Below are 11,289 nucleotides of genomic sequence, written 5' to 3' on the forward strand. Positions count from 1 at the left end.
CCGCAGCCCCTACCCGCGGGTCACTTCATTACCGACTCTGATCATTGGGAGGCCCTATTGCTCAGCCCCGACCCGGGGACACAGATCAAGCTCCTCCAGTTGGCTGAATACGCCGCCACTGCCCAAGGGATAGTGGCCGTCGTTTAAGCCGTGGGCGGCTTAAACGACGCCTTTCCATTCTCTTGCTTTCGCACAGTACTGACATAGTGTGCTTGACAATGCTAGTACACGTTTAAAAACTGAGTGGTCGAAATTGTTAATGCGAAACATTATATATCTCATCGGCAACGAAATCCAGCGTTGGCGCTCACCAGCAGCAGTGGTCCCAAAAATCTCAGATGGCATCACCATGGTACCAAAGAAAAAATGGCTAGCGTTTTAGCTTTGCAAAGCCGGAAATATTATGCGTTTGCACAATTTTTTGGACCTCGGATAAAACGATAGTTGCTGCTAAGAAAAGGTTTGCTTTTTCGACACATTGAGGACGCACTACAAGGCAGAGCGTACCCCATAAAAATCTCTTAGGCGATTCGCGTTGGAGCGATTGAATGCATTAGAATGTTTCGTTCATACGTCATTATTTGCATGTTTACAGCGCAGCACATCGCTTTTTTTCGACCAAACGCACACACACTGGCTGCTCCTTTTCTAATTGTGGTATACACTGAGGGTCGTTATACGTGAGGTTGACGCAATGAAGTTTCTTATATCCGAGATGCTGCACGTAGGTTCTTCATATACGAGGTCAACAAACAAAAGTTTATTATATTCGAGGCGCAATTCTTAGGTCCCTTATAAACGATGAGGCATACTTAGATTCGTAATATCCGAGGTTCACACACAAAAGTGTTATATTCGAGGCAGTATACTCAAATTCGTTGTATCCGCGGTGGCAACGTTTGACGGCGGTCGCCGTTCCCCTTGGGTGATCGAGTAGGCGCACTGGGGTAGTCCAGTGGAGCTTTAGGTAAAAGGCAAAAGGCGAAGATATCCTGTATTTGTTCATAGTTTATATTGCCGCCCTACCCCTGTCCTTTCTTCTCTCGCTACCCAATTTCTTTCCCTGTCCTGTCTTTGTTCTTTTACTCCCGCTAGCCTCAGCTCAGGTGCTTCTGGTTTCGATGGCAGATGCCGTGGCTAGCAAAATCTTTTCCTTTCATTTTTATTTTTATGATTAAATAGGCGCTAACAACAACAACAAGTCGAAGCAGCGCCCTCGCGCGCTGCTCGACATTTCCGCGCTTTCGGCCTCGCTGGCCCAGCTACGCGGAATGTATTGTTGTTGTTTAAGCATACCTAGCACAGATCCATACTCAGGATCCGCCAAGGATGCATTTTTCGAAAATAAAATATAAGGGAATGGAACTGAATAAAAAAACATAAAGAACTAAAATATCGTCGGTTTAGAGAAAAAATCCCGCGACAGGTTGAGCATAGACCGATTTGCATTGTATAAATATGAACGAGCGGATAAATGTACAATCTACATAGCTGTCTTCTTCTTCGCAGCGAAAGCGCCCATCGTTACCAGCTTTCAGCTCGTGCGACGGGCTCTCGCTCGGAACGCTCTCGAAAAGCACCCGTTGAGGCATTGAAACGTTACTTGGCCTCAACGCTTCAGGAATCCCTGGATTCGCTCCGTACATGCAGCGCAACGATGTGGCCTCTCCGCAGTCGAGCGCGGAGGAGCAGCTGGCCAAAGCGGGGAAAGAGAGGAAGGCGAGTGACAAAGGCACCAAGCCTACTGCGCCACCGTCATCGCCTTGGAAGCTCGAGCGCGATCCCACCGTCAAAGAAACCGTCGACGGCAAGTCTCCTGGCCGATCAGGGAAAGCGGCCCGCTCCTCGCCAAGGCACCGGGGAGCCAAGGGCAGTCCCAGAACACGGAAATCCAGCACCGCCAGATCCCGTTCGCCGCGTTTAGGGGGGAGCGAATGGAGACGGACCCCTTCTTCGGCTGAGCAGCAGACGCCCTCACCGCTGCCTCATCGGATAATGCAAGGTACTGCTTGGGTCAGCTCATGCGGATTCAAGCTCTTCCTCGAACTGATGCGGGGGCTGAAGGAGTTCTGCTACTAAAATGTAAGGTCAGGCATGAGAGGCAGTGTGAATGCGGAGAATTTTGCGCGGGAAAAACACGTTGGAATCCATTGTTTTCGAAGAAAGATCATGAAGGAAATTGCTTGAACTGAGAGGCACACAGTTGGACGAACGTATGAAGCAAGCCCTCAGTCACCGAAACCAATGAGCTACGTTTCTGTCATTTTTTTGTTTTTGTAATTGTGGTTTTTACCCATTGGGAAATAAATAGTGTAATTATTTCATCGCTTAAAGATAATTTATTAGAAAGCAGAAGAAATAAAAAGAAGTGATGGTCGATTTGTGTAGTTGGGCTAAATGCGAATTAGGTGCGCTAGCAGATCGGTTTTCCCTTCGGTTCCGGTCTTCAGATCCGGTGTTCACGGATGGCAGTTGTTCGGATAGTGACAATGGGTTAATGTTCATATTGCGGAATCCGTCATTTTCTCCATTCATAGATGCCTGGGAGTCTTCCTACTACTCCTGGTGCAGCGGTGCAGCGGTCAAGCGATGCGCCACTGCCCTTTTGTGGCAGGTGCTACCTACTTGGGTTGTTTGCGTTGGGTTGCGACCCAGGTTTCTCTTCTCGAGCAGCCTCTCACCATTAAATGAGCTGCCTCCTGACACGATGTGCAGGCTGCTAGTTATATATACCTGGGCAGATTGCCTACGTCCAGTGGGCAGGTGAGCAGCCTGCCATAAAACCGGCTTCATACATACATACATACATACATACATACATACATACATACATACATACATACATACATACATACATACATACATACATACATACATACATACATACATACATGCATACATAGCCTTAGTCGCTTCGGGACGTTAAACCCCGTAAACCAAACATACATACATACATACATACATACATACATACATACATACATACATACATACATACATACATACATACATACATACATACATACATACATACATACATACATACATACGCAGACAGACACAAACAACGGCTAAATGCGGGGAATAGCCACTATAAGTGCACTAAAACAACCGCATGCCACAGGTAGGATCCTAACCACGATCTCCGAATTTCCCGTACGATGCTCTGCCAACTTAGCTACAGCGACTGCTGCAAAATCTTCTTTCGAGGGTATTTATGTTGCTTGTAATAAGACATTTAGAGCTTTCACCAGCGCCACCATCGTCCATTGCGGGGGTAATAAAAGACATACTACGTCCGCCGCTATACACCGCCGACGGAGAATAAGCTGATCACTGTTTGTAATATTTTAACTCCTTGACGTCTCCTTCCTTATGGATTAAGGTGATGTTAGAGAACTTCGAAGCTTCCGGTACGCTCGAATTTATAAGCAACTGCATATAACTGCTGGGGTTTCGACTGAGTCAAATGCTTTCTCTTAATCTATGAAGGCTACATACAGGGGTTCGTTATATTGGCTTTACAAAAGTCTGCCTCATCATTTGGTTCATTAAATTCTAAGGTTGTCCTGACTGTATTAACGATTACCTTTGTAAATACCTTGTAGGCAACAAATAGTAAGCTGGTTCCATTTCTGATAGATGAAGATAATGCTAGCCTTCTTGCAAGCTTGCAATACGCTCGAGGGCATAAGACATTACGGGTGCATAGCATCGTACAGCTGTGCCAGAAGGGACAGAAAGGGCTGCAGTGGTTAGTCCTTTCCTGACTGCCGCAACAACACCTATTGGCCTCAAAAAGGGCAACTGCTGCTTCCTAGAATATTACTTGCAAAAGGACTTGGTTTTGTCCCTCCTCGGACAAATCGTTCCTCACGATGACTAAAGGGGTTTTTCAAAAAGTTCTATCTTTCCTATTTTGTGGCTTAGGGAGTAGGACGCAGCGATCAAGCATTCCTCACATTCACATGCTGGAACCCCATGTGAATCTTAGCGATAGGCTCCGTGAGGCTGAGAATGGGGTCCCTGAGCACAGATGGTGCCGCCTGATTAAGAGAAGGAGGTGACACGGCATAGCTGTTTTCCCTTTTTGCAAGGCCAGCTGTTGAAGTCTTGTGTGCTCTTCCACCTTGAAGACTTGTGCAGTCTTCCACACACACTGATAGCGCACTAGAACGGCACGCTCTGTAGTGCTTATGTGACATTCGTTATGTCTTCCGGGGCTCGATATAGTCTTTTCAGTCACGAGAAATAAGCAATGATCCGTGCGAATGTGCATGTCTGGTGAGATGTTTTGAGCCATAAAGTCACGCTTAAATGACGCCAGTGTACTCCGCAGTTCTTTGTTCGAGCCCTCTAAGTCGGTTACAACTCAAAAAGGCAGAGGCGAATGCCCCTGAAAGGACGTCCTCTAGCCAATGGCGTCGACTGGTATCCATGACGAAGCGGTTGGAATGCAGATCAGGCTAGGCAAGAAAAGGAAAGAGGCGCTCTTTTGTCCCCGTGCCGTGGGGTGTGGGGTGTTAGTTGTTCGGGCTCTGGGTGCGGAGGGTGGAAGTGGGGAAGCTGGCGATGATGCCGGGTTGCTACGCCTGAGTAGCCCCACCCCACGGTAGGGGGACAAAGGACCGTCTGCTTCCCCTTCCTGTCTATAGCCTCTGTTGCATTGTTGTAATAAGCTGTCCGGGAGGATAGCGCGAAATCCAGGGTCACTTGAAATGCCTCCGGGAAATGGGATGAACCACAACGTCATGACACTGGCTCGACGCCAGTGGCTGCAGGGACTCATTTAAGGGGCATTTGCGGCTGCCTTCTGGAATTGTATACATGTGTGTGTTTACATATGTGCGTGATGTAAGACCCGCGACATCACGAGTCACGTGACCAAGATAATGCCCCCTAATACGACATGACTCCTTTAACTGCCTTCGCTTGCGGTTTTTCACATCTCATGAACGCATCTTTACCTTGCCGGAACGCGGTTACAATACTCAATATTGCAATGATTCGGATGCATGTGAGTGGACGGCCTTCCGTCAGCAAATGCCGCAGATTTTTGTCGCCTCGGCGTCTGTCCAACAGGAACTGATGTCATGCGGACGTCAGCAGTGGCGGCCACAAATACAGCCGGTCAGACTGCGGCGAATGCGGGAGGCGCCGATGGTTTCCGCCCATCCTTTCCAACGAGCCTCAGTACGAGCCCCGGAAGCCCCTTTCCAGAAGCCAGCGTCCACTCTCCCATGGTGACGGGCAACCCTAGCAACCCTAGCAACCCTACGGCCTACAAGCGCTCTGGCGGCACTTACTTGGTGAGTGTCTAGCGCCAAGCAGCGGAAGTCTAATTGCTAGCCGTGGTGGCAGCCATTATGATAACACTTCTTGTAAACCTTCCACTCTATGCGCAGCAAACGCATGCCTTAGTAATGTATGTGGTAACAGCGATCTTTTCAGGCCTGATGACTTCAGCCTGTGCTCCTACGGCCGCTAGATATAGGCCTTCTGCAACGGTTTTAAGGTCAATGTGCGGAGGTACACAGGTGAAAAGTTGAAATTTAAATTGAGGACAACACAGCAAAATATGGAAAAGGAAATGGCGAGAAGAGACAGGAAGAAAGCAGAGTGGATCATCGAATGAACACCCGGGCGACAACTGGACGCGGCCAGGGGAATGTAATGGCAAGGGAAGATAAGCGATGGAAATAAACGGCGCATTAACTGCTAACTAAAACTGCGGAGTTTATTGACGGTCACGACAAAAGCACGACAGCCCCCCCCCCCCCCCCCCTTTCACTCTTCAACTCACCTACGCCCACCTTCACCCTCGAGAATAATTCTGTCGTGTTATAAATAAAAGCTTTAGAATAAAAGCTTTCAGCGCCTTAGAATAAAAGTTTTCAGCGCAGTAAAAGTAATCTTTGAGAGTAAATTCAACTGCTTCCGCACTATTGTCGCGTCAGATCTGTGATAATCCTGTAATTTTTCTTGAAATATTTTTAGCAGTCGACGATGAACATGCCAGATTTTTAAACAAGATTTAAGATGTGGCTGCGAACAGGAGCAGGTCATCTCCGGCGAATTAATTTTTCCGTGGATGCTATCAATGCCGGGACCACTAAATCTTAAAATCTGAAGTCACAAACTCAATTTCTTGGTAGCAAGTAAGGCTAAGAAAGAAGCAATGAGGGAAGCGTTCAAGAGAAGGTGTGTGAGAGGAAGCAGAAAAATAAAAAAAGAGCTACTATGTTCGATATGCCCTGAGGACAGGTTCCAAAAACGTCTTCGTGAAGAATATTCACATCTTCGGTGACGTCAATGTTGAGGAATTTATCTGGGTGGTGCCATTAGCGTCTAGTGTTATTTGTACTTCTTGATAATCGGTTTCCGTAATACATTTGCTGAGTTCTCTTCAGGAGTGATGTTAGTGTATTTATTTATTATTTATTTACTGCAATTACCTACAACACCCGTTGGGCATTATGGTTACCAGTGTACCACAACACTTGATGTACCAGGCAAGCATTGAGGTCCCGGTTATCGCGTGGTTTTTCCTGCAATGACATAGCTTCTCTTGTCTCGTTCAAGTTTCTTCCCATGCCCCTTAATCATTTTGCTACTTTCAGGCATGCTCCGTAGTTGTTGCTTACTTAAATGCCACGTTATTCTTCATTATGCCCTAGCTTACGTTTACTTATTTTACGGTTCTTATAAATCTATCATATCTCTGGAGTACGAAGCTTTCATATTCAGGCGTTTCTTCATACCCTGTCTTCCGTGATATTTTGCCAATAGAGTAGCTAGCTATCGTACTAACCACTTGAATTACCGATTCTGTTATTATACCAGTTGAGGCTGTCATTTCAAATCTAAGGAAACGTTAGATCTTATGATCCGACAGCCGCTACTCCTCCTGTTGCCTGACAACTGTACATCTTTACTCGTAGCAGGACTGGCACATATTCTAAACAATATCTGATTCTTAGTATCTGCATTACGACTCATCTAGACCCACTTATGGCTCTCCCACTTGTTGGAAGAGTTCAATATAGATGATTTATATTTATACGTGAACATTTATACGTCCGTCCCTTGAAATCAATTCTGCAGCTACTTACCGCTGTCTCTGTACATTCTTCAGCACGCGCTCTTCTCTAATTAGAAAGTCAAAATATGCTTTCGAAAAAGAAATCACGCGCATACAAAAGGAGAAGAAAGTAGTAGTGACCACCTGTTGTTCAGTCTATACCTTGTTAAGAGTGGACAACGTGGTCCTGAGAGCCGGGTGTGTCTCATCGCAAAGCAAGGGATATGACGAGGCCTGGCGCCGGCGGCAGAAGCATAGACGACGACGGCCGGGGCTGTTGCACTCCAAATCACCGAACCTCCGACCCGATCGAAGGACGCTGTCTCCCACGGACCTGGGATAAATTACTGTCAGACGAGTGTCGTCGTTAGGCAAAGATGCGGCGACAGCTTGCGACAGCAGCGGCAACGATGAAAGCAGAGATGCACAGCAGCACGGCGGAAACACCGGTATACGTTGGCCGAGTCGACCTTCGGGTCACCGGACTGGATGATGCTACGCAAGGTCACGCTGAGCGAGGCTGCTAATTGAAAGACGCTGTGTCGAATGGGTCTCGTGCTTCGGCCACACGGCGGGGGAGTTCGAGAAGGTTCAACCACCTGCGAGGAGGCTGCGGGATTCTGCTTTCCCACGGAGGCAACGTACAGAAAACTTGCGGCAGTGGTCAAGGTGACGCATCTGTGTTTGATGACTGTCTTCCCCTTCTCATCCCCCAAGCTGTGAGAGAGCGAGAGCTTCAGCACCGCCCCGTGCCGTGGGTGGTACCGCCAGCGTCATCAATGGCCCATCCGATTGGACAACGTGATTCGAACTAAGTTCCCCAGTCAGGGATCTGGGGAACGCGAACCGTATTTAACGGGATGTTGTTGTGTGATCGGAGGATTGCATTGGATTCGCATTGCATTCGATTCTCATCTGTAAAAATGTAGAATAAACCCTGTTGTACAGTTTCCTCGATAACGCAGTCCGACATCGTCATTCGGAGCCGGTACCTGCGAGGCTAAACGAGTTAGTCATCTCCAGGACCGCCTCCGTCTTCAACTCTGGTTCCAGCGGTGGGATAGAAGCCCCATCTTTAACACTGGTTCCAGCGGTGGGCTTGTGTGGCCCCGTTCTCAACACTGGCGGCAGCGGTGGGATTGTGGCCCCGTTCTCAACAACCTGCACCTGTTGTGCCTTTTGTTTTCGTCAGTAATACACCATCATTCCTTGTTTTACGTGTTACCCGGTGTCGGATATCCCTCGCAATAATTCGTGGCTGCTTATCGCTATTTCTTTCTTTCTACAGGTCCCTGTGGGGCCCGTGACCAGGCTCGAGATCATCGTGGCCGTTTCCGCTTTTGCTGCCCTCTTGACCGTAGCGGTAATTGGGATCTTCAGAATCGCTTGGCCCCGGTCACCACCCGTCTCCAACGTGTGCATAAGCCACGCCTGCCGCGCCTACGCCGACAGGCTCCTATTCTCCGTCAACAAGTCGGTGAACCCTTGTCAAGATTTCGCGCGATTTGTCTGCGATCGCTGGCAGCGGGAACACTTCCTGGACGTCTGGCAGGACCAGTTCGGGCGCATCCTGTCTAAGCTAGACCCCTACCTGAAATCCATCGAGTGGCGAGTGGTCGGGCAGAACGAGGAGCAGTGGTCTGCCGCCGTGTACCGCAGCTGCGAGTCTGTGCTACGAGGCCGCAGAGACGAACTCCCTGCTGTCAAGGCGGCGCTCGCCGACGCAGGCATCGTGTGGCCGCAGCCTTCCGTAAGAGCGGACGCATTGCGTACGCTGCTCTACAGCTCCCTCAAACTCGGTTGGGACACGCTGCTTCATTTCCTCGTCGATGAAACGCAGGAGCTGATTGTGTCGCCCGGAAGGTCCCTGCATTTCGTGTTATTCAAGCACTTTTCCAGGGAGAGGACAGAATCGAAAGAGGCCTACTTCAGATTCCTCAAGAGCAGCTTCAGGTCTGAGGGTGCGCCCTCCGTAGACTACGAAGATATGTCATCCTTGGTAGGGCCGGCGCTTAACGAGCTCTCAACAGTCCACGAAAGGCGAGACGGACTACGTCATCCGGCTGACTGGTTTGCGAGCGCGCCTGTCGCAGACCTCACAGAGGCTCGCTGGATGAAAGCCCTCGGTACTTTCAACCTGAGCTTGCCGCACGGGCTGCGGATTTCAACCACGCACCCCGAGTTCCTCCGGACGATGCTGAGCATCTGGGAGAAGAACGGCGAAGACAGCTTCCATCTGTTTGTCTCTTGGTGCACGGTTCAGGTTGCCGCCCTCTACGCGAACAGGCCACTGATAATGAACTATTACGACCACCACTCCGAAACAGCGCACGTTTATCACACAGCGTTCTGCGTCAGCAGAGCTGCGTTCTTCTCAATGCAGGCGACATTCGAGAGATACAACGCCGACGTTCTTCGTGGAAACGCGGCCACCGTCGCTAGAGAAATAACGCTCGCAGTCCGGGCGGCTTTTAACGACCGCCTTTCCAAGTGGGCCCACTACGAGGAAAACGTGACAGTGGTCGGCAACTGGGCCTCCCTGGATACAGTGTTCCGCTGCTTCGAGCAGGTTCAATCACACGAACTTGGTGCGGCTCAGGTACCGGACATGACAGAGTCATTTGTGGAAAACTGGCAGAAATCAGTGTTCGTAAAGAACACTGAGGCTGTCACAAAATTTGTACAATCTATCTGCCAACTATGGTACGAAGTTGTTCTCTGGAGGGAGAGGGATTTTCAACTTATGCCGTACTCTCTGTCCTTCCCGCTGTTCGACGTAGAACTGCCCGCCTCTATCAACTACGGGGGCCTAGGATTGGAGGTTGCCGGCGCCCTTGGAGTCCTCCTTCTTGACTCTTACTACGAAGTGAATGTGTCGCAAGTTCTCACCGAATGCATGGCACCGGCAGGCAGCGTCGAAGACATTCGATTCTACGCGGCTTACGCTAGCGGCTATGGTGCCCTCGTTGACGCGTACAAGAGCAGGGGCCTTTCTCTGTCGCCGTCCATCCCTTCGTTTGGCGAATACACCGATCTGCAACTGCTGTTCATCGCCTCGTGCTACAACATGTGTCTCGGCAGCGGCAAGGCAAGCCAGCCGCAGTGCAACATGGTAGTGCAGCACGTTCCCGAGTTCTCGGAGGCCTTTCACTGTGCCTCAGGTGAACCAATGAACCGCGCCTACGAGTGCCCATTGCCATGAAGACCGCTTGCACCAGCAAGCGATGAATAATGCTCCGTTGCAACATTTTTTTTTTTGTTTCGTACCCAGATGTCATCGGGTTAGGGTGAATATTCGTTGCTATGTTACTGGTGTTTTTCTGTGTTGACACCGCTACAGTAGCACATTTCCAGATTTGAACAAATGCTGCTCATAATTCGTTGTGCATTGTATTATTATATTCCTATTTCTACTTGCGCTACTATGCAACATTTCTGGGACCATTATTATTTGTATCCATTATTTTTCGTGCTTGCCTTTCAATCTTCGTTTAAATGTTTTCGTTATTTGCGTTTGCTATTTTGTAATATTCAACTTTTTGTATGATTTGCCTGTTTTATTGTGTTATTTTGTGTTCTGCCCCTCCTCTCTATAATGTACTATGTACCCTGAGGTTGAAATAAATAAATTAGGTTACCATTATCGCTTGCCACGTTCTGCATCAAGCTGCTTTGCACAGTGGGTATAAATAACATCCCTAGCGTCTTGCTACTGTGTTAAGAATTATTTCGTGATTATTTTTTCCGTTTGCTCTCCATACGGCGATTTCGGAAAAAAGATTCAGGGGCCTTCTTTCGAATTAGGACGAGGTCATGCGTGCCAATTCTTTTTAAGAACTAGTCGAGAGATTTTTTTTTGTTTGTACGGGCATTTCTAGTCATTTCTTGGTAAAAGCCGCAACTTCAAACATCCCTAAATGCATCGCTGAAGTGAACACAACGAAATCATCGACAGGACAGTTGTATGCACTTCGTTGTCTCGTATTCAACAGAGTGGTTGTTCACTTCGCAGAGTTCTGTGAATTGTTTGCGACTGCAGACTTCCCTCAAACACTTGCCATACATTGCATAACTTTTGATTTAAAAGTGCACTAAAACAGGAGGCACTCGCGGAATTTTCTAGTAAAGAATGTTCCACCGATATACCGGTGATAAGGTCGCCGACAATGCTCCCGGATTGTCTTCGGATGCAGAGCCGTAGAGCTCCT

At 48.6% G+C, this 11,289-nt stretch overlaps 1 protein-coding gene across 1 annotated transcript; it reads left to right on the top strand.

The window, feature by feature from the left end:
* Window positions 1–1,644: 1,644 nt before the first annotated feature.
* On the top strand, window positions 1,645–10,283 carry LOC149371509 (uncharacterized). Its single transcript, XM_089580376.1, has 3 exons — window positions 1,645–1,807; window positions 5,083–5,309; window positions 8,370–10,283. Exons 1-3 carry the CDS (start codon window positions 1,645–1,647, stop codon window positions 10,281–10,283), a joined length of 2,304 nt encoding a protein of 767 aa, XP_089436502.1.
* The last annotated feature ends 1,006 nt before the right edge of the window (window positions 10,284–11,289 follow it).

Source organism: Amblyomma mixtum, chromosome 1 (assembly GCF_055824585.1).
Source record: "Amblyomma mixtum isolate Tamu chromosome 1, ASM5582458v1, whole genome shotgun sequence".
Taxonomy (NCBI): Eukaryota; Metazoa; Arthropoda; class Arachnida; order Ixodida; family Ixodidae; genus Amblyomma; species Amblyomma mixtum.

What these genes read in the sequence shown, in the direction of transcription:
- LOC149371509 (XM_089580376.1), top strand. Translation starts at nt 1,645, where the DNA reads ATGCAGCGCAACGATGTGGCCTCTCCGCAGTCGAGCGCGGAGGAGCAG. An exon ending in CGTCAAAGAAACCGTCGACG is followed by an intron (nt 1,808 to 5,082) that starts GCAAGTCTCCTG and finishes TCTGTCCAACAG; the next exon opens with GAACTGATGTCATGCGGACG. An exon ending in GCTCTGGCGGCACTTACTTG is followed by an intron (nt 5,310 to 8,369) that starts GTGAGTGTCTAG and finishes TTCTTTCTACAG; the next exon opens with GTCCCTGTGGGGCCCGTGAC.